General features: G+C 39.6%; 1 protein-coding gene across 1 annotated transcript in view; it reads left to right on the plus strand.

Annotated features, from left to right (window-relative positions):
• The window catches only part of SLC2A5 (solute carrier family 2 member 5), a 208,985-nt gene that overhangs the window by 90,999 nt on the left and 93,358 nt on the right, over positions 1 to 24,628 (plus strand). Inside the window, exon 6 of the mRNA XM_044062800.1 lies at positions 11,131 to 11,206. Coding sequence (XP_043918735.1) covers positions 11,131 to 11,206 — 76 coding nt within the window. The remainder of the gene's footprint in view (positions 1 to 11,130; positions 11,207 to 24,628) is intronic.

Below are 24,628 nucleotides of genomic sequence, written 5' to 3' on the forward strand. Positions count from 1 at the left end.
GTGCAGTATACAGATATCTAGTTGCCAATAAACTTTATTCCAGTTTCAGAAAAGCCAGATATAAATACAGATTTCTTATTTGTACAGGTTATATACCAGACCCACATTAGAACAGAGAAAAATCATTGTTGCAACCAACAAAATTAAAAATGGCATCTCCTTGAGCCGTAACAGGATCTCTTGTGGCTTCTTACATGGATAGAGTCAAGGTTAACCGCAACAAAGCATTGTTAGGAAAAGTGAATAAACTGCTATTAACTGAATCACCATTTCTTATACCTATGAACAGATCTATTAGTCTGGTCTGTATTTTGTGTAAATCTCATCAAATGTGCTGTGATCTACATGAACACAGGTTCCCTTAATTCTCATTGATATCAAGCAGTACTGATCTGATAGAGACAGAGCACACTTTCTGATCTTTGTAATGCTTTTTAAAGGAGAGAGAGCCACACCTGAAGATGTTCCTCATGCACACAGCATGCTTAGATCTTGTGAAAACATTAAACGCTATTCCATATCAAAGAATTATAGACAGAATGATTAGGCTGTATGTCAGTGGGTATGTTATTCAATGAATGTCTCAATGATTGGACAATAAAACATAAATATTAAGGTGAAAGACAAAATAGTAGACCTATTTCAAGTGAACAATGGCATCTCACATGAATCCAACAAAACTAAGTCCTTTAATTTTGGGCCTTTCACTGCTGACAGTGAAAATGCACAGCAGCTAGATGAAATAAGATTCAAATATTTTTAAAAAGTTTTACTTCAGTTATGTTCTATGAGACATATTGTACTTGTTCATGCTGTCTAATTAACTGCTTGTTATAATCTTTGTTATCTATATATTATACTTACTTGTATATACCTATTATATATAGGTTCATAGTAGATATGGTTAAAAAAAGTTTGCCTACCTAAGTTAGGATCTGCAGGATGTATCATGTTAACCTGCTAATAATACTGCCTAATTAATTGCTTGATATTATTCATTACATTTGGAGTTAATGTTACTGTGCTTACTTATTTGCGTATGTCTATGATTTCATCTTTGTGCTACTTTAAATTTTTCTGCCTCGGCCTCCACTGAAAATAGACCTCAGTCCAATAGATACCCCAGTAAGTAAAACAAACATATATACATGCTACACAAATAAATATGTAACTAACTAAATAAAAAAAAAGACATATACATATAATAATAACAATACTCTTTATTTCTTTCATTATTAATGATTGTAACACCATGATGTTTGGTAGAAAAAAAAAGAAACGTGTTTGCGTAATAGATGTCTATACATTACAGACTGACAATATAACTAAAGACATAAGGACCATAGGCAAAGGTGCAACCATAGATGGAAAGGCATATGTAGGTTCCCACATGCTGCTAATAGCATATGTTTCAATTCTGTGAAATTTATTGCTCCCCTGTACACTTCCTGAATTCATCCAGTCATCTCGTGTAACTGCATTGTTTATTTATTTATTTATTTATTTCCAGTTTGGTTACCGGGGAAGTCCACTGGGCCAACATGACCTGTTTTCAGTGGAGGCCCGGGGAGAAAAGTTCCAAGAAAGCATTGTACAAAATCTGTTACAATAAAACACAGGAGTATACAAGATAAAATTGTAAAAAAAGTTAAAAAATAAGAATATTCACAAGCATAGTTAGCAGAATTCCTAGAGAGAGACGTTATGGGTTATACAGTTTCCTTTAAGCAATGGTACTGAAGTGTTGAGTGTGGAAGTCAGCTACATATATAAAGAGAGGAAATTTTGGATATGCTTGCTTAACATGCACGTTTTTGAAGTAGAAAACTATTCACAATATTTACATTTACAAAGTTGATTCGTGTGAGTATAGTTGTAGTAATTGTTAGAAGGTTAGAAGGAGTAAAGTTAAGGAGTTATAGGGAGCTTGTGAAGGGTAACAGGTATAAGACTATGGGAGATTGTAGAGAGTTAAAGTATGAAAAGAAGGGACCCCTAGGGTATAGACTTAGAAAGGAGATTAAGTAGGGTGGAAGCAGGTACATTTCCATTTAGTGGACAGGTGTTTGAAAAGCTGTGTTTTGAAGTTGTCAGAGTTAGGAGTGGTTCTTAGTGAGGTGGGGAGGGCATTCCAATTTTTGCCTAGAGCATATGAGAGGAGAAGCTGGCCAGCAGGACGCTTAGGTTTGCGGATAGCAATTAGATTCTGGTGCTCTGATCTGAGTGTTCTATTAGGAATATAAGGGGGAAGGATATTAGCTAGAGCAGGGCATATTGTAGGATGAAATACAAGTCTATGTGCTGTGGATAGTTGCAGGTAGTCAAGGTGGTTTGAAAGTTCAAGCCAATGCAATGATTTAAGGGTGAGGCAGTGGTGGGTGGAATTTTTTGAATTTGTGGCAAATTTAGAGATTTTATTGTAGCAGTTTTCTAGTTTGGAGGTTGTAGAGGCAGACAGGTTGGTTAGGAGAGGAGCCCTGTATAATAAGGAAGGGAGAAGATATGTAGTGGCTAGAGTATGTCTAGTGGAGTGAGAGAGAAAGCGATTGCTCCTATACAACATACCTAGCTTTTGATGGTTTTTTTTAATATTTTATTGTATATATGTGTCGAACTTGAGGTGTTCGTCCATAGTTATGCCTAGGAGTTTTGCAGAAGGCACCACTTCTATGGGTGAGTTAGTTTGGCTAAGAACTTTGAAATCATTTTTGTTGAATGAAAAGGTCTTAGAGGGGGGGAAATAGTAGGATTTTAGTTTTATTTGCATTGAGAGAGAGGTGGTTATGGTGCATCCAGTTTTCTGCTGCGGAGAATGCAGCTTGGGTTTTTGTCAGCAGTTCGGAGAGGTTAGTAGCAGAGCAGATTAAGGTAGAATCATCTGCATATTGAATAATTTTTGTGTCGGGAATAGCAGTGTGAAAGTTATTGATGAAAATGTTGAAAAGCATGGGCCCAAGGATGGATCCCTGAGGAACTCCAGTTGGGGTAGGTAAGAAGGAAGAGGTGGAGTTCTTCCATTTGACTGCTTGAGATCTGTCAGATAGATAGATGGAGAACCAGGATAATGTTTTTGGTGAGAGGTGAAGGTTTGAGAGATGGCAGAGTAAGTGCTTGTGGGAAATGGTGTCAAATGCCTTAGACAGATCTAGTAGTACGGTACAAACTAGGTGACCTGAGTTTTGGGCTTGATTGACAGTTTCAAGGAAGGAGAGAAGAGCGGTAATGGTGCTGTGAGCAGGGCGGAAGCCATGCTGAGTGGGTGCGAGGAGACTGTTTTGGGTCAGGAATGGCATAGGTTGGTAGTGGATTTTTTTTTAATACTTGGTCAAACTATTGAATAACAACCAGAAATAATTCTGAAATTCCTGAAAAGAAAATTTGCAGCATTATGAAACATAATAGACATTTTCATAGGTTCATAGGTAGGTACTAAGCTATTGGCCCAAGGGCCTAAGTAGGCCTAGCCAACAAGGTTCCCTGGCTTATGCCACCCAAGAAAGTTAATTTCCTGTGCCCCTGTCGAGCAGAGTCAAAGAAGTGATCCACGGGGTGTATTTCCTATTTCCTATCCACTTATCAAGATTTTTCTTTAAAGAGTGCTAATGAGGAACTTTGCTTGACATAGATGGGTAGCTTGTTCCAGAGCATAGGAAGTCTCTGAGACAGGAATCTATCCCTCTAGCATGTCCTGTTTATTGTGGTGACAAGGTTTAGGCCCCTAGAGCGTGTAGCTCGGAGAGATTGGGCTTTCTTTAGGTGAAGCATGTCCAACAGCTCTGGGTTTAACATAGCTTTATATTTTAGGCAGAGATCTCCTTGGAATAGGCAATATGCTACAGAGTAAAGCTGGAGTTTTTTGAGATGGTCAGTGTAGGGCATCTGTCTGACGTCAGTAATCCTCTGTGTGGGGTATTTCTGTGGCCTTTCCAGCTGCTGCAGATGTCTTGTGAGGTACATTCCAAAAGGGGTGTTGTACTCTATAATGGGTTTAATGAGTGCCAAGTAGAGGGGAACAATGACCTCTTTTTTCCTGGATGAGAATCCTTTTGTGATGAGGTGTGCCACACAGAAGGATTTCCTGACTACTGTGGCTATGTGATTATCAAAGGAGAGACTACTGTCCACCTGGGTCCCAAGGTTTCTTATCACACATTCGGCATTAAGTAGACTGCCTTTTATGTGGTAGTTCATGGGTACAGAGTTTTTACCAAAGGGGATGACAATGCACTTTTTGGCATTGAGCTTGAGGTCATGCCTCTGACACCAGGCATCTGTCTCAGTGAGGCCCTTCTGTAGGATGTCCACATCATTTGGAGACTCAACTATGGTTCCTAGTTTGCAGTCATCTGTGAACTTCATTAGCCAGAGGCCTCCTGTGTTAGCCTGTAGTTCAGAGAAGTAGATACCAAACAGGAGAGGTCCCAGGACTGAACCCTGTGGTACTCCACTTGTCACTGGTTTGAAGTCAGATTTAGAGTCTGCAACTTTTACAGTGTGGGTTCTGTCAGTGAGCCATTTAGCAGCCCATCTTGTGACGTAGGGATTTATACCTAGTTTAGTGAGTTTAGCTGTAATTCCAGAATGGAGGATGGTGTTGAAAGCCTTGGCAAGGTCAAGATAGGCTGTGTGAACAACCTTACTCTTGTCTACGGCTTTGGTGACTGCCTCAAAGAAGTCGACCAGGTTCAGAAGGCATGATCTGCCTTTCACAAACCTGAACTGGGTGGGGTCCTGAGTTCGGAGGTTACCAATGTCTTTGTTTATGAGTTCCATGATGATATGTTCCATGACCTTGCAGACCAAGCTCGTCAGGCTAATAGGGAGATAGTTCCCGGGATCAGTGGTTGCTCCCCCTTTGTGGAGTGGGATAAATGTTGCAATGCACCATTCAGTGGACACAAAGCCTGATGTGAGACTATGATTGAACATGGTGCTTAGGTGGGGAGCCAGTTTATTCTGAAGTTTGTGCAGAACGCAGTCTGGGATGTTGTCCGGTCCAATGGATGCTGTGTTTTGGGTTTTAGAGAGTGCAGCTTTTACCTGCATAGATGTGATTACAGACACTCTGCATTCTTCCTGTATAGATATGGGTCCTTTAGGGGGTGAGAGGGGGGTAAAGTCAGCACTGAACCTATCTGCCAGGATGTTGGCAATATCAGTTGGTTCTGTAATTTTTGTGCCGTTGTGCTGTAACTCAGAGCAGATCTCGGTGTTGCCATTGAGATTCTTGATATAGCTATAGAATGCTTTGTGGTTAGCTAGTGTTGGAGGATCTTATAAGGGATCTCAGCTTCTTACTGAGGCTGACCAGGGAGCTCCTCCACTCATGGAATTTTACTCTCTTTTGCAACAGTTTTTTCCTTCTGTTGTAGAGTTGCTTATGGCAGGGGACCACCAGATTCGCTTCCTTTTTTTGGAGGATAGCGTCTTGGTTTTGTTTGGGATAGCACGATCCAATGCACTCGTGTAAGTGCTTATAGAGTGCATTTGTGTAGGATTCAGCAGTCATAACTGTACTGTTCATCTGCATGGATGTCATGAAGTTCACCACTTCTGTCTTAAGAAGCATGAAGTTGGCTTTGGAGAAATTTTTTACCATTGTTTCCTTAATGGGGGGGGGGCGGGATGCGTATAGCTAGGGTGATTAGCTAATGGTCAGATCTGACCAACGAGGAGTTGACTTCAGCTGTGGAACACTGGTCACTTATGTTAGTAATGACTAGGTCTAGGATATTGTTGTCCCTGGTGGGGGTGTGGATAAGTGGCATTGGAATTTATAAATTCCAGAAAGCGTTGAGTGAAGGAGTTGGTACATGAGTAGTTTTCCCAGTTAATGGTGGGGTAGTTGAAATTGCCCATTATTAGGGTGTTTGGCTGAGCCCTGATATCTTCCAGTATATCAAAAAAAGAGGAGTGGGAATCCTGGGGCATAGTGGGGGATCTGTAGCAAGCTACAATTTGGATTACAGTTTTTGCCCAGAGTTAGTTGCACTTGAATAACCTCGGATGCATTATGCTGCACAACTAGCCTGGAGGTGTGGATATCCTTAATGAATATGGACACACCTCCTTTGGTGTTCTGGTCCAGGTTAGATGGCTGAAAAGTGTGGTATGAGGTATAGCCTGGTAATGCAGGGGTGCTCTCTAGAGCCTTGAACCAGGTCTCAGTCACTGTACAGATATTGATGTTCTCCATTTTAAGGAGTGCCTCAAGTGAGTGCATTTTGAGATTTAGACTTCTAGCACTGAGTAGTATTTCCCTCAGTTTTTGCTTGCCTGTTCATGTTACACTGGTGAATTTGTCATTTGAACCTTGCCTAAAACAGGCGCTATAGGGGCGACAAGACCCTTAGCCGGTATCTGGAATCCCAGGGGTGACAGGTGCAGGCCATCTCTGGCAAAGCATTGTAGCCTGTTGACCATGTCATCCCAGGCAGTCAGATAATGGATCCCCTTAGAATGACACCAGAAGCTTTGCCAATTGTTGAAGTCAATCATCTTGTCCTTGTACTGCGGTATCATTCTGGGTGATGGCAGGATGCTAATCAGGGCTAGGGTCATACCTGCCTAGGCTACAAGATCGGAGAGCTCTTTCATGTCTCTTTTCATGTAGTCCAGGGAGGTATGTCTCAGGTCATTCACACCAACATGGACAATGATGGAGTCATATTTGTACTTGTTGTGGAGTGACCTGAGTGCGTGGGTTATGTGGCAGATCCTGGCACCCAACAGGCAGCTGATAGTAACCTTCTCCTTGTTTAGCCTGGTGAGTGGGACATTAGCATGCCTGACTATAGAGTCACCTGTGACTAGTGTGTTGGGTATGTTGCTTTGCCTTATGGGCTGTGGTTTATTGGCACACTCAGTCTGTGGGCTATGTGTCATTTGGGTTGTGCTGGGGGATGGAGGTTGCTTGCATTTCTGCATTGGAGGTCTCTGTTGCTTGAGCAGATTATTACTGAAAGCCTCCGCGAATGTTTTTGTGTTTCTATGTGTGGATTTTGGTAGTGTAGGTTTAGTGGGACTATGTGATGAGTGTGGTGTGGTGCAAGTGTTTACCTTCTCCTCTTGACTGTCAAGTTCAGTCTTGGTTGAAGAGAACTTTACCTCCAGTTTGGCTAGATAAGTGCATCTCTTACAGGTTGTGGTGTTGGGTGGTAGTAGGAGAGGGTTGTCTGTGTACATGAGGCAATTTTTACATTGCCCAAAGATACCCAGATTCATCAGATAGACAGGAGAGAACACTGGGAGCTGACTCTTGGACATGCCTATATAAAAAACTACTTTCCTCTAGACAAGTGAGGAAAGTGAATATAAGAGCTGTTTTTCTCTAAGCAAGTGAGGAAAGTTAGTACAAAAACTGTTTTCCTCTAGGTAAAGAGGAAGGGTAGTGCTGTAGTAATTTGTAGCTTATTTAGTGCTAACAACAAGTTCTGAATAAGTGCTGAGCACGAATAAGCAAATTCAAGTGCTAAAGCTAAGAATCTGTACCTGGATCTTGTGGTAGATAGGCTATCTATTGCTTACCACTCTCACTGATAAGCTAGAATGCTTCCCTCCAACACAGAAAGGCTTGGGTATCAGAAGCTTACAAACAGCCCTTGATACAGCAAATCTGTATCTGGACTAGACTAGTTACAGGAAAGGTGAGAAACAAGAACAAACGCTGGCTTTTAAACCAGAAAGTTGAAAGAGTTGGAAAAACTGCCAAACGGCCAATAAACTACAATTTCTGGGCCAGAAACCACTCTTGGGGTAGATAGGCTACCTAGTGCTTACCACTCCCACTGATATGCTAGAAGGCTTCCCTCCAACACAGAAAGGCTTGAGGGGCTCAGAAACTTCCAAACAGTCCTGGATACAGCAAGTCTGTATCCGGACTAGACTAGTCTTCATCATAATAAATATTTTGCAGACATCTCAGAAGAGGTTTGTGTCTTGTTTACATGCAATATCACATCCAGATATGCTTGCAACATGTGTCTAGACCTTACAGCAGGTGGAGAAAGGATTAGAATGAGAAACTTAGCATTAATTAAAGAAGAAGTGGGATAGGTACTTAAGAAAATATTTACTATTTTTATAGAATAATCTTCCAGAAACAGTCAAATTAAGTTTTTTGATTGCAGTTTTCAAAATAATATTGCCATATACATGGGAAAGAGGATGACAAACTTCATGAAGGCTGTAGTGTCATAATCTCAATACAACAGTCTAGGATCCTAGGAACATACTCATCCCATGGTCTCGCAGATAAAACTGTGTCATACTTTACTAGCTTGCTTATCACCTAGAATTTTACTGAAACAATGCTGAATTTTATCCTGAATTGTTTTCTCCTTCTGTGAAGTATCAGTTCTTTGTGACTGGTAATAATGTACAAAATTCAATGTAAAATCTGTGCAGAGTAACAACAGGTCTTCTGTGGAGGAACTTACTTTCTGAAAAAAAACACAAATAAATGATTAAATAAGGCAACTATTATACTTCACTATCTTTTCACTTTAATGCATACGATACGTTTTGTCCAACCTGTTATATTACTGATAGCAGAGAGAGAAGTGAGCAAACGCTTACGGAAAACCCAAGAGATGCTGCAAATATGTTTTCAAAGAATGGTTCTTTCCTCCTTGGCTACTGCTGTTAAAAATCTTTGTTAAGACGCTTCTCCTTGTTTCTTCTTTAAAATAACTTTTATTAAAATGATTTAAAACAAAAAACAAAATAAAAGCTACAACCTAACCATTTGAAAGTTAGTGTTGTAACGCAAAAAAGAGAGATGAGCGCTTTTGGTTTATCAACCTTCTTCAGATCTGCTTAACATTTGCAGCTACTTCTATTTATGTTCATGCTGCTGACTTAGAGTCATCCCCCACAATTACATTCTTCCATGCAAATAAGTTTTAATAAATCTACCAATGTTTATTCATTCCTTTCTCTCACCTAATTTGCTATTCTTTTCCTTTTGCTCCAATGGCTCGTGTGTATCCTGTTGCAAAATGCAGGCGCCACCTTTTTATGTCATCTTATTTGCCTTTTGTAAAAACTAATCACTCTCCCTGCATAGCATTTTTCATGTATTTCGCCTCTATATTGGCGGCGTCTGTCTGCCTATAACAGAGCTACAACCTCTTCTCTTTCACAAGTTGTCTTCATTAGGTAAACCACAAGTACAGTGGCTTTCTCCTTTGTTTTAAAACATAGGATCAAACACTTTCTTGTAAATGCTCTTACTTCCATGTCATCAGGTCTCTTTCAAACTGATAGCGCTTACTTAACTATATAAATGCACTTGCTAACTCACATCATAAAATCACAAACTTTTTTTATTTTGTGTCTTGCTTCTTGATACCAAGTCTCTTTCTGACCAAGAGCGCTTGCTTATATTTGAAGAGAAAGGCAACCTAGAGGAGAGGCAAACAAGAAGTAGAGAAGAGGATACTGAGTCATTGGTAATAAATATTTCAGACTATGTACTGAGTGAGGAACAAAACCAACTTCTGCAAAGAGGCTTGACCTTTATACCCTCCATTAGGTCTCAGCTTAGTGAGGTGGTAATAGATTTAAAAACATTTGGAAGAAATGTAACGTTAAAATACATATATGGCACCAAAACTACACAAAGTCTGGGTTCAGATGAATAAACATTGGTAGCTTTATTAAAACTTATTTGCATGGAAGAATGTAACTGGCTTCCAAGAAATAAGAACTAGAACATCAGATTGGATTACAAGTACACCAAGAATTAGCATAGAGACTCCCATTGGTTGTGGGGGATGACTCTAAGTCAGCAGCATGAATATAAATAGAAGAAGCTGCAAATGTTAAGCAGATCTGAAGAAGGTTGATAAACCGAAAGCGCTCATCTCTCTTTTTTGCGTTACAACACTAACTTTCAAATGGTTAGGTTGTAGCTTTTATTTTGTTTTTTGTTTTAAATCATTTTAATAAAAGTTCTTTTAAAGAAGAAACAAGGAGAAGCGTCTTAACAAAGATTTTTAACAGCAGTAGCCAAGGAGGAAAGCACCATTCTTCGAAAACATGTTATATTATTGATGTTTTTTAAACATTTATTAATTGGACAAGCTCACTAGATACAGCTGTCATTTTCAGGGATGACCCAGGAGTGCTGTCTAGTCAAATTTCTTACTGAGAGTCACACACTAGGCAAATGGACATGGAAGGAATCAAACTCTATACTCTTGGCTTCAGGAAGTAGCTTGCTAACAGTTTAGAGCATTAATCTCCTGTGATATTAGACATCATAGATATAAATCCTGTATTTCTTCCTGATGCAGATATTGCTTTCTCTGCATAACAAATTATGTCTGATGTTCTACAAGCTCATTTTCAATACTGGAAACAGGTTTTGGTTCGATTTTTCTTGTATCAGTTGCCTGTCTTTTAAACAGTGATAGAATGAAAATTTATAAAGGAGAACCTTGCCTTAGAAACAAGCACAACAGTGTAGATGTTCAATAATTTTAGTCCGTTTATACACAGCTTCTCATACAGAGCTTGAAAAACTATAATCAACCTTCTGCAGTCTCCATGAAGTCCGTCTCTAAACCAGTAAATTAAAAAAACTTATGCAGATAGATGGAAGCTTACCCATCCAATAATGTTCATGTTTTCGGCAGATGGGGCAGAAGGATTAAGGCTATATTTGGTTAATGAGTTTCAGCCTGTAGTTTAGGGTTTGATTCTCTGAACTCTGAGCCACTATCTGTCTACTATATGACTTGAGCAAATCACTTAACCAGATATCTGTTCTGGGTTGTCACTTAAATGGATCCCTGTAGATCAGTTCTCTACCCTGTTAATAAATAGAAAAAGGACTTGGCTCAATTCATTCAGAAATAAGAACTGAAACTGTTATTCTTAATGTCTATTTGTGAAGCATTAAGTGCCTAAGCAATACAGACTTTAATTAATGTACAATAAGCAAACAACACTTTCACACCATTCCTTCTAAGACGGACTCTTAAAAATTAAGTATAATGTGTCTTGGGTAGTGTATAATCAAAGAAACATTCTTTAACACTAATCTAATAATTAAATGTTAGGGTGTTGCATAATGTTGCAGCACTATTTTTGTTACTGTTTATTCATTGCCATTTTTTTTTTTAGGACAGCATTGATTGGATGCCTTACATAAGTATTGCCTGTGTCATAATTTATGTTATTGGCCATGCGACTGGACCAAGTAAGTACTAATGCAATAGTTTCTAAAGAGCAACTAACAAGCATATTTGCATTAATCTGGTGTTTGTATTGGTTTAAAGTTTTTATAGCTCAAAAATGTACAACATTGCAGATCTATTTGATGGGTCCTTTGAAGAGGTTCACGTTCTCCATCAACAACATTGTTTTTTCCTTGGAAGATGTCATACCTAATGTCACAAATGACTGTTGTCAGCATGTACTGTGATGTCATATTCAGACTACATAAGCAATGCCAATATGATTACCCCTGAGAAGCAGCTAGGTGGAGCACAGGTGGGTGTTGGGTCCTCCCTGGAGGTAGCCTTGAGAAAGGCTTTTTTAATGTGGAAACCATAGGAAAGCCTTTAAAAAGGCTCCCTAGAGGTGTCCCCTTATGTAACCTCAGAGAGGCTGTGGAGAATACAAAGTAGTAGTCTTAAGAAAGGTTGTGTGACCTTTTGATAGCCTTTAAAAAGGCGCTCAGCTGGAGTGCTGTCAGTTGGAGTGCTATAAGTAGCCTTTAAAAAGGCTATAGTTAGCCTTTATAAAGGCTTTGGTGAGCCTTTAAAAAGGCTCTGGGGATGGGTCCTGAAGCCCGGACTGGCTAGGATGCTAGGACTCAGGCTCTACAACCAGAAAAGCCTTGAAAAAGGCTCCAGACAAAGGTTCACCTCAGAGTGTGGTCAGGTCAAGGCTTCCGAGGGAAGAAGTCTGACTTCCCGGTGGCTCAGTCCAGTGTCTGGGAGTGGTAGGCTGTAGCCAGCGCTCAGGGCAAAATCTCAGTGAGGGCACTTGGGAGGACTGTGTGCCCTGGCTCCTGTGGGTAGTCAGCTCATCTGTGAAAAACAAAGCTTCAGAATGCTAAAATCAGCAAAGCCAAATGTATAAACAAGGAACAAAAAAGACAGACACTCAATCCTCAGCAGTCTACGTAGTTTATTGCCATCAAAGCATAGTTCCAGAGTGAGGGAGTACGGTACAGTGCTTCTACTTTTATACAGTTCCTAGGGGGTGTGGTTACAGGGACCCACCTCTGGTGGGCGTGGCCTTTACTGGGATAGTGGGTCCCTCAATCCGACCAGCCCCTTGACATACAGTATTGACAAGTGTGTTTAGAAGAAAATACAATCACATAAAAATTAATGTAGTTAAACAAAAATGATGAATAGTTGTCACAGTAGAAAACCGTCTGCACTATCTTTTTGGAGAACATATATATCCCTAAGATTAGGTTAATAGATTAGTACTAAGCTAACTGCCCTTGCGAGCCATTTTAAGCCTAGCCAATTATCCCTTGTAAGACTCAAACCCTGCACCTTGTGCTTGCAAGGCAAACACCTTAACCATTAGGCCACCCTCCCAACCCGTGTAGTAGTGCTTAGCAAACTTAGTAGCTGTGTAAATAAGTGCAAATGCACAAAAATAGTAAAATTAGCAAAACTTAGAATAGTGCATAGAAAAAAGCCATTAAGGCAGTTTTAAACAGTGTTCATAGGTATATAGTGATGTTAAGCTACTCCTTTCAGGTTGCCCTTCATCAGGATGGCAAGGAGTGTGAGGTTACAACAACACATTAATCTCAACTGGCTAAGGTTTGGTTATAAGACAAACACACAATTGAACTTAAAAATGTGGACTATATAAAACAAACGCTATAAAGACTCGGTCCTAAAAGAATAAACGATACAATGGAACTTCTTCCCTCGGAAGCCTTGGCCTAACCACACTCGGAAGTGAACCTTTGTCTGGAGCCTTTTTCAAGGCTTTTCTGGCTGTAGAGCCTGAGCCTTTAGCAGCCCAGCCAGTCTGACCTTCAGGACCCATCCTCAGATCCTTTTCTAAAGGCTCACCAAAGCCTTTATAAAGGCTAGCCATAGCCTTTTTAAAGGCTACTAATAGCACTCCAGCTGAGACCACTCCAACTGAGAGCTTTTTTAAAGGCTATTAAAAGGTCGCAATGCCTTTCTTAAGGCTACTTCTTTATATTCTCCACAGCCTCTCCGAGGCCACATAAGAGGGCTCCTCTAGGGAGACTTTTTAAAGGCTTTCTTATGGTTTCCACATTGAAAAGCCTTTCTCAAGGCTACCTCCAGGGAGGACCCAACACCCACCTGCGCTCCCCCTAGCTGCTTCTCTGGGGTAATCATATTGGCATTTTTCCTCCTCTCACAAGGAGTACTTTACCCCACACCCTTCAGGCTACCTTACTTGGTTTCGTAGACTACATAAGCAAGAGAAAGTCAGTTCTTTTCTGCTTCTTGTATAGTTCAGATCTTTTTCCTAATACATATGTGAAACCTTTTTTGAGGGTGATATCTAATTACAATTGTATAGACTGTCAGACTACTAATCAAGACCCATATTAGTATTGCCTTCACTATCTTGGCGGAGGATTATTTAATTTATTTTATTTAACATTTGTTGACTGGGAACGTCCGACTTGGAACTAAACCAATTTTCAGCGGAGGCCCGGGGAAAAACACTCCAGATGCATGTCTTTGTATATTGACCAATAATTTTATGAAATAAGTGACCTCTTTTCAACCCTGCCACACACAGATCTCAGAGGAAGAAACTCCTGAGCTACTTCACCAAAAGGTAGAGGGTAGTGATTGACAGCTCCTTCCTTTAGCTAGGTTTAGTGGGAGGCCCTATGCATAATTCCATGTCTGAACCAGAATATTAAAAGCTCAAAGGGTTAGTGGCAGTCTAATCTGACTGGTGTCATTCTAATGGAATCCAATATATGTCAGCCTGGGAGGACATCATTTAAAATCTTCTTGGCTTCTGTATATTGACCAAGAATTTTTCTTCCCCCATGGTGTCATTTTTATGCAAGGTCAGTCTCCTCAAATTGCCTACATAGACAATAAAATATATTAATAGAACACTGCTCAATGTTAGAAACAGTAACAAAAAGTAGTTATACTTCTTTCAGGCTTTCCTAACCCTGGAAATATAGATATATGCATAGTTTCAGAACAAAAATAGCAGGTCCCCAGAGCAAGGGTTTTATGCTTACAACTCCTTCAGACTCAACACTGAACTGGAAGGTGCAATTGGCAGGGGTATATCTGGATTCCTAGGAAACCATTTCACCTCCTGATTCATAATGCAGGACGATGACCTTGAACTCCTCCACTTCCTTCTTAGGATAACAAAACTCAGTATCACATTGCTGCCAACTACAGTATATCATCCATGATCATGTTAAACTACAAATTATAGCTAAACAAACTGACATCCCTCTACAGAGCCTAACACTGCTGTCTTGGGTGACTTTAACTACCCAACCGTTAGCTGGGGAATCAATACCACCACACAACTATGCACAAAGATTCTTGGACTTCATTAATGCCAACTCCTTAGTCCAAGCACAAATGAGGGACTCAAAAATATTGGACTTCATTCTAACCAACCTAGAATACCTCTGCTCAGCACCTGTAGTGACCAAATTAGTAGTGAAATCTGACCACCATGCTAACACTTATTTTAAGTGCAAGATCCAAGTTACCTCGCAACCCTTCCATCTTCAGAGACTACTCCAAGACAAATGTACTGCATCTTACTGATGACCTGAGGAAATACAAACACAATCTTTACCAAGATGACCACACATCACATGCAACTATGTTCACAGATAAATTATTTTCCCATCTCCAGGCTTGCATTGAGATCTCCGTCCCCATAAGGCATAAATACAGTGCCATGCCTCAGTGTTCTTAAAGTCTCCCCAGAAAGAGTAACACTAGTCTAGGACCCTACGCAATTTCAGCAGAGCTTTTGGGATAAGTCCAAAAAGGGGCTAAGAGAGTGTTCTGTATTTAAAGCACAGATGAGCTTCTACTTCCACATCTTCTTGGTTTCATAGAGGAGATATGATTCCTATTCCTTCTTGGTTCACAGTGTCTTCAATTAGTAGATCAGATACAGTTTGAGTTGATGGCATTTCAGAGATTAATGATCCTTTTGCTGCAGGACATTTGAATATTGTTGGTAGGCAAGATGGATGCCTTTGGGTACTTGAGTCATTAATATCCACACAGGACAATATTTTGGGTTTGCTCTGGGTGGGCATTACTTCAATTACAAAATGATGCAGTTTTATCTTTCTCCAGCACCTACTGTGTTTGCTAAAGTGTTAGCGGTCAAGGCCTAATCTATGCAGGAGTGGGATTTATTCTGTTCATGGAATAAAGTCCCCCTACACATCAAATTAATTAACACCCTATGTACTTTCTGACAACTGGATGGGTGATTTTTCACACCTGTGATATGTGGAAATACTCTGCTTACCAGATTAAGTAATTTACTCAGTACACCAAGAAGTTTTGTGGATACACTTCTTGATGACCTATCAACTTTAGCTTGAACATGTGACTCTGTGTTTTTCTGCTTAAAAGACTGTCTCCTACTGACCTTATGAAGGGACACCCAGATAGCATTTGAGAAATGGATACTACTGTTATTGCAGTATCTGAGGATGACCACAAATTGGGGGATGTTTGTTATGCTCTCTCAGAGTATTGCCCCTTATGTACAGTGCTAGCCACTATCCAATGACAGCTGTTGCTGTCCTTAATACTGAAATTCTGGAAGAGGATACAGAGCATGACCCAGAGTCAGGCCTTAATGTGATCTCTGAGTTTGATGGCCTCCACAATTTTCAGGGTACAATTTCCACATCTGAGGATGTAGGATCCAGTGTGCCTTGTGTCTCAGTAATTCCATGGTCATAGTGGATGTGCCCATGTATTTAGGAGCATCACAACCTTGTGGTAACTGGGATTGTGGCCTAGTACCAGCTGGTTATGCAGTTCCATAAAGAAATTCTGCTTCTTTGCCCACTTTTAAATAACCTATCTGCTCTATGGGATCCAGACTTCATGACTAACAGGCCTGGCCATTTTCTGTTCAAACCTGTTGGTCTAACAGTCTGACACCACTCCAATCTGACTTTTGGAAAATACTTTTTTTGTATCCATCAACTCAGCTTAGAGGATCTGAGATACACATAGTCATGTGTAAGGAGCACTGTTTGGTTTTCCACAAGGACCAGGTAAGTCCTGGAACTAACCTACATTTCATCCTAAATTGTTTTGTACTGTCCCTAAATGTGTACTTTAATCTCTGTTGCCACAAAAAAAGATTTTGTATCAGGTGCTGAAGCAGGAACACCCATTACCATTGCCTGATGTTTTTGTTATTGACTATTGCTAAACCAAGTCCAATATGACTGGTCACACAGTATGTGCTGCCTTAACTTAATTCTCTCTTACATTTTTCTTCTATTTTTCTTTCAGTAATCCAAAACACCCATCAGGTCAAGCAGGTCTCCGCCCCCCATATCAAGCAGTGGAAATTTAAAACTTCTCTCTTGAGCACTGGGCATCCACAAACACTGCAACTAAAGAGACTAAACACTAATGTAGATGCTTAACTTAGAAGTGTCTAGACAGTAAAATACCTTACCTGCATTAACTTAAACAAATGTTAGTAAGTGTATTAGTACATTCTGCGGTATAGTTTCTTAATCAAATCACTGTCCTGATGAATACATCACCAGGAAGAAACAGCTGCATAATACTCTCCAGTTAGTGTCCCCCAAACTAAAATCTATTTTCTTTTGAGAAACACTTAACTCTATAAAATATTTCATTACCTCTCCTGTTTCATCCGTAACTAACCCCAGCTTTAATTTTATATCATTTTAAGAACTTCAGAGTAAAATTCAAAAACACTTTCCAAAAATTGGATTCAGATTAACAATAACTATAACATTTAAAGGTTAATTGACTCTCATTTCTACTTATCCTGACTAAAACTCAAGATCTCAGCTTACACATCATCTCCTTTGGAATGGCACTTTCTCTGCCTCAGGTGTAGCACCGCTCCATTCGCCCTCACTACGTTTGGGCTCACTTTGCTCTTCTCCCACCACCATTCCCACCCACCCTCCCATATATATACTTCTTCACCATTTCCCTCCTATAATCAAACCCCATCCCCTTCCTGTTTCCTATCTCTCCTTCATTTACAGAACTTATCTACCACATCTTCATCTATTGCACCACACTCCTTCAACTAACTACACATAATCTAGCTTACCCATACTTTCTCCTCTAACTTTAACCTTCTTCCTGGTCCATACCACCTTTTATTATATCTTTTTTCTTCCAGTAATCACCATGCATACACCACTCCTCTCCACTGCAATACTGTTATCACTATGTATCCTCTACGCTCTAACATCCTCACCAACAGTATTAACCCGTTATCATTATACCTCTACCCATACACAGAACTGCAACTTCTCCTATACCCAACAACCAATACTCATAATACTCATATCTGCATCCATCCTCCCCATGAATGTACAACTCCCCAAAATACAAATCCCCCTCCCATTCAATAATATCTACAAATAAATCAAAATACACTAAATACTACCTAATAACTATCAAACCTAACTACTATCCTATTTCACTACTCCCATCAGGTGATATCTACCCTAACCCAGGACCCAGTCCTAACTCTACCACTCCTCACAATACCTCATCAACCACAAGTAATTTACCAAAAAAACAAACAAATCTACTTTTACTCTATAAACACTCAAAGCATACTTAATAAAGTTAGCCAACTTCATTCTTGGATATCTGCTGAAAACCCAGAAATTATTTCCCTTACAGAAACATGACAAACCACAAATCTTAGATAAGGACATACTCCCTCCTGGATATAATATAATATGCCTGGATCACCCTAATAAAAAAGGAGGAGGTATTGCAACTGTATACTCCAACAACCTTACTTTTACATACCCGAAGCTGTCTATACCTTTCTTTTCTCTCACAGAATTCCTGGTAGCAAACCTTAAGCTCAATGACTATATTACTATTACTGTCATATCTATCTACATTCCACCTGGGGACAACATTCCCTTATTGGAAAGCATTCTCTCCTACGTCTCCCACAACATCCCTAATGAAATCATCATCCTTGGGGAAGTGAACAGAAATTGGGAAACACTTACCAGTCCTAACTCAACATACCATATAAATCTATATGGCTTTTCACAACTTATCTCCCAGCCTACTGATACCAATAACACTCATTCTACCAGTACACTCATTGACTGGATTCTTGCCTCAAATCCCCCTAAATACTATAGTCCTGAAATACTCTCTGACCCCCTGAGTGACCACTCTCCAGTAAAGGTGCTTAGACATACCTCCCATCTATCTAAACCACATAGATACTTAACCTGTCATAAAGTATCCAAATTCAACCCAGAAACTTTTAATAATCCCTTACTCAGAATAAATTGGAACTTCCTCGCCCAGCTCCCACTTGATGAAGCAGTTCAAGCTTTTAACTCAACCTTCCTAAATATCTTAAACTCACTAGCTCCCTTATGGAAAGTAAGGATAAAAGCTACTATATCCCCTTGGCTATCTAAGAATACTCACATTCTCATGACAGCCAGAGACCGAGCCTGTAAAACTTGGACCCAAACTAAACTACCAGCAGATCTGCAAAAGTATAAGGAACTGAGACATAAGATAAAAAATGTATTGATAAAGATAAAAAAGACTTATATAACCCTACAGCTGCCCTAAAATCAGATCCCAAAAAAATCTGGAATGTCATAAACCAAATCCTTCATCCTGTTAATCCTACTTCACCTAATCCATCTCCTGACAAATCTACCAAAGAGACTGCTAACTCTTTCAATGCCAATTTCATTCAGTCAATAGCCAAACTTTTAAATCTTAATCTAAAATACTCCAATAACAATGTTCCAAATTACTCGGAACCTCCACCCACAGCCAACTCTGCAAACTCATTTTTCCTTAAAGCAGTCCCTACTGCTTACATCAAAACCCTTTTTTCCAAACTAAAACCATGCTCTGTTTCTGTTGACAGTATCCCATCTTACTTTTTTCAGATAGCTGCTCCCACTATTGCTTCGCCAGTATCTATTTTAATCAACCATTCCATCTCTGAAGCTACAGTACCTGCTATCTGGAAACAATTCTACATCATACCTATTCACAAAGGAGGCAATTCCACAGAACTCTCAAACTTCAGACCAATACCTATCCTCTCCCCTCTGTCTAAAGTCTTAGAAAAATATATACATACACAAGTAATGCAATATCTTATACAGGGCACACTCCTCACTACCACTCAGCATGGTTTCCGACCCAAACATAGTGTCACTACAACTCTACTTTCCTTTATCCACACCATTTCTATAGCTAGAGATAATCATAAACTTATCTCATGCTTATTCCTTGACCTCTCAAAAGCTGTCAACACTATCTCACATCCCCTGTAAACTCTCTGATCTCAACTTCTCTACAACAATAGCTTGGTTCTCCGGCTATCTCACTGACCGACAGCAATCAGTAAGATGGCACTCCTCACTATTATCTCCCCTTCCAGTGAAAATGGGTGTTCCCCAAGGATCCATCCTTGGACCACTACTTTTCAATATCTTTACCAACTCACTCTACTCTTCTTGTCCACAATCCTCATTAGTCCAATATGCAGATGACTCCACAGTTATCACCATTGCTAACTCACCCTCTGAACTTCTAACAGCTACCCAGTCTTCTTTTAACTCTGTTGAAACCTGGCTCGCCAATAATCACCTCATCCTTAATCCCAAAAAAACAAACTCTTACTCTTTCTCCCCAAAACTGTTACTCATATCAAATCTACTTTTCAAATAAAATCACTAAATCACACTCTCAAAGTTGCTGACTCTATTACTAAACTCCTCGGTGTAACCATTGATGATCAGCTAAAATTCTACCTCCATATAAATAACTGTATCAGGAAAACCCATCAAAAACTAGGACTTCTCTATAGAAATAAAAATGCCTAACCTCTGAATCTAGAACCACAATCACCCATGCTTATCTTTTGCCATGCATAACATACTGCTCCCAAATACTCACAAATCTTAATTCCACCTTACTTAGCAAACTCGAATCAACCTATCATAAAATAGCTCAAACTACCACACCTCCTACTCCTCTCTCAGCTCCAAATTATACACTCCATTATTTATTCACCACCCTACTGTCCAGCACTAGGCACCAAAACCTCCCACTATGTCCCATCCAGACTACTCAGGAGCTCCACCCAAGACCTTTTACAAATTTACAAGCCCAAGTCCAAAATAGGAGCCATTACATACAGCTATCATCCCTGTATTGCTTGGAACAAACTCCCACAAGATGTTAGATCACTTTCACATCCTAAAGTATTCAAACTAGCCACTAAAGAGTACTTAAAAAGTCACTGGATTTGTACCTGCTCTCAACATCCTTAAATATACCTTCACTAAGTAACAAACCTAACCTCCTCCATCTTACCATCATTTCTTCTCCTCTATACCAAAACATTTACAACTTAAACTAGTCTACTTCATCATTTTTTACCTAACACTGTCTCCTTTCCTTCTGCTGCAGTATTCTTCATAACATTTTTATAGATAATTGTAACTGCATATATATGATAATTGTTCTACAAGTTTTTCTTTATGAATGATTATAATGTTTACTGTGTTTGTAATAGTTGTATTTTTTAATAACTATGCTTTGGAGCTTTTCTCACAAAGGAAACTAAAGCCTGGCTCACAAAAGAGCCTGGCTCACAAAAGAAACTAAAGCTAAAATGAAAAACAGAAACAAATCATGGGATGTATGGTGAGCAACCAAACTACCCCAAGACCACATCCGATTTCAGCAGTTAAGAAACGCAACAAAAAAATCAGTAATAGCTGACAAAAAAAATGATTACTGCCAACTACAAAACAAACACCAAAATAACCCTAAAAAATTCTGGGCAGGTCTTAATAATCTCCTCCACCCAGGCAAATCCTCAACTCCTACCCCAGAACAGGTATCTCATAAAACCCCAATTGAAGTAGCCAACACCTTTAACTCTTACTTCACGAACACTATTCAAACCTTAGCTAATCAACTATCAGCTACCTATTGTCCGGTGAATGAATATAGTCCAGAAACTAAACCTAATTTCAATCTACAACCTGTCTCCACTTCTACTATAAGATCCTTACTTCAAAAGCTTAAACCTACTACCCTCTCCGCTGACCTCCTCCCAGCCGAATACTTACAGAAAGCTTCGGATGTCATTGCCTACCCCATATCCATACTAATTAATCGCACCATCACTGAATCTAACATCCCCACAATTTGGAAAACATCCCATGTCATACCACTTCATAAGAGGGGAAACTCCACGGAACTATCAAACTATAGGCCAATAGCCATAATGTCCCCTCTGGCCAAAATTATGGAAAAATGTATACACAAACAACTCCTTCACTATCTTATTCAGAATAATCTACTTACCAACTCACAACATGGATTTAGACCTAACCACAGTACAAATACTGCCCTACTCTCCTTTACGGATACAATCAATAGAAACCGTAATAACAAAAAAATATCATCTGCTCTCTTTCTGGACCTCTCAAAAGCCTTCGACATGGTCAACCACCAATTACTTCATAATACTCTAAAAACCTTACGACTTGACAACCTAACCTTAGGCTGGTTCCATGCTTACCTTTCGGATAGGAAACAAGCCATACTCTGGGACAATCAACTCTCTGAACTCTTACCTGATACCATAGGGATGCCACAAGGGTCCATACTGGGCCCACTTCTTTTTTCAGTTTTTATTAATGACCTACATAAAACCATCCCTGAGGCAACCTGTGTACAATATGCCGATGATTTGACCTTAGTCTGCTCTGACACATCTCTAGAGAATCTACTAGCCAAAACCCAATCCTGCTTCACAGCTGTGGAAAACTGGTTATCAGGAAGACAGCTACTTCTTAATCCAAAAAAAAAAACAAACTGCTTCTTTTTCATCCAACCCTAAAACTTCCCTTTACTGCCTTTACCATTCAATCAAGCAATGGGACAATTATCACACCTGACCCCCATACCAAGCTACTAGGAGTTACCATAGACAATAAACTTAGATTTGATACGCATATTAATAATACTATTAAAACCGTGAACAAGAAATTAGGGTCACTATATAGAATCAAAGCCTTTCTAACCCCAATGACAAAAACAACCATTGCCCGCACTCATTTACTATCTACACTTTTATATGCATCCCCAGTTTTCACCAAGCTTAATAAAAGTGAGCTAAATAAACTCTCAAGTTCGTATAATCACATTGCCAGATTTGCTACTGGCACTCCACATAGAACGCACCACTGTAATAACCTAAAAACCCTTGGATGGATAGAACTCCCAAACCTTCTTCAGCAAAACCAACTTATTGAGGCATTCAAGATATTTAAACACCCGGACAAAGCTCCTGCACTAAAGTGCCTAATCACACCATACAATAACCTAAATAGCCTACGCTCCTCAAATAGGCTTCTTTTTCAAAATGTCAAATCCCATAATGCAGGAGGTGATGCTCTATTTGCTAACGTCACTGCCAAAACTTGGAATTCTCTTCCCTCTAGCATTACTACCACTACCTCTTTATCCCTCTTTAAAAAAAGTCTACTTCAATATTTTAAGTCACACTGGCTCTGCCAATGCTCATTCCCGGATTAATTCCCTGCAACCTTCCTAGTATCTCTCTCTTCTCTTCTTTCATTTATTCATTCCCGGATTAATTCCCTGCAACCTTCCTAGTATCTCTCTCTTCTCTTCTTTCATTTATTTCCCATGGTATTTACCATGACCCTTCTTTCTACCTGATCTATCCACCTATTATGTCTCCTCCCTTTGTATCAACTGAAACCTTATTTACCTCTGTATCGAGGCTAATCGAACTGAAATTGAGAATTGTTCTGCTTGTAATTACCTCTGTCTTCTTTAATCATTGTATTAGATAACAATTTGTATGTTCCTATGTAATAATATAAACCTGATGTATATTAAAATTTGCATATGTGGAGCTTTTCTCCCCGGGCCTCCGCTGAAAATGGACATGTATCCAGATGGATTATCCCGGTCAACAAATGTAAAATAAATAAATAAATTCTCCCCGTGCTTCTGCTGAGCTTTTGCTCAGTCAGATAATCCCGGTTAACAAATGTAAAATAAATAAAATAAAAAATAAAAATGTCTCCTTTGCTGGGACAAAAAACATGGTAGTGAGACGCCTTGATACCTTACATGAGCTGTGTTAACTCAGATTTTACAGAAGGGGGTGCACAGCTTTAGAAAGACGGAACAGCTGCTCAGCTCCTTTGTTCTGGGGAAAAAGGGGTTTGCAGCTGTTAGTGAAACCCCTGCCAAGTGAATTGGCAACTGAGTCAGCTTTCATTTTCAGCAGTGAACCATCCAGTGGAAAAATTCTACAGTCAAAGACATTAATGCTTCCAATACTTGTTTTAAGAGTGCCCACTGAAGACATATGTGCTAAGGCCACTTTGTTTTTATTAGACACTTTCATTAAGCATTATGGGCTGTACTAGGAGTCCAATAGCTGGGCTTCCATTGGTACATCTGTACATTAGGGCTCAACCTTCAGAGCTGTAGTTCTTGGACTGACAGGCTTTTTCCACCCTGGCGAATTTACTGCTCCAGCTTCACCCAGTTGTGGGACTCATTGAGAAAGGTCTATATAAAGCAGATACAACCTTACCATATCAACTGATCTATGAAGAGATCATCCTTGATATGTTGTAGATATCTCTCTGTGTCATGCCCTTGTGCTTAGGTGGTCCTGCCATTCTGCATTGTCTGTTGGAGCTGCCTGTAAGTCGAGTAAGTTAAAACGTGTATGTTACTTGTGTCTAAACGTGTAGGTTACTTGCATCTAAACATGTACGTTACTTGCTAGTACTGTGTCACGTTTTCATTGTAATCTGTATATTTGCAGGAAGTGTACTTACTAGCATTTTGGAGAGAACTGTTAGGTTAAGAAGCTAAAAGCGTTTATGTACTGAGCATGAGAACTCATAGCACATCATAGCACCAAGGTTAAGCACCTCCCAGTGCAAGAGCTGAAGTGTGATTGGTAGAGAGAATGAATGTAACTGTAGGAGCCATTTACAATGGCCCCCAAGTAGATCAACTAATGCAGTAAGAATGCATTCATTAATGTGTTGTTTTCAATTTTATTGAAAGAAACATGGTAGAAGCCGAGCATAGCTAGTACTTATAGGTCTCACACTGCTATCTCAGTCTATGTCATTTAGGTAGTGCCATGCATTCTAATTACAAAATATAAAGGTCTAATATGTATGTTCACATTCTCGTACTATAATTAAGTACTTAATTTATTTTATGTATGTATTTTACAGTTGTTTACCAGGATGGCCCGACTGGAACAATACCCATTTTCAGCGGACGCCCAGGGAGAAAAGCTCCATTCATAGGTTCATAGGTACAAGGCTATT

This window comes from Protopterus annectens, chromosome 2.part1 (assembly GCF_019279795.1).
Source record: "Protopterus annectens isolate FY-2018-M chromosome 2.part1, PAN1.0, whole genome shotgun sequence".
NCBI lineage: Eukaryota > Metazoa > Chordata > Ceratodontiformes > Protopteridae > Protopterus > Protopterus annectens.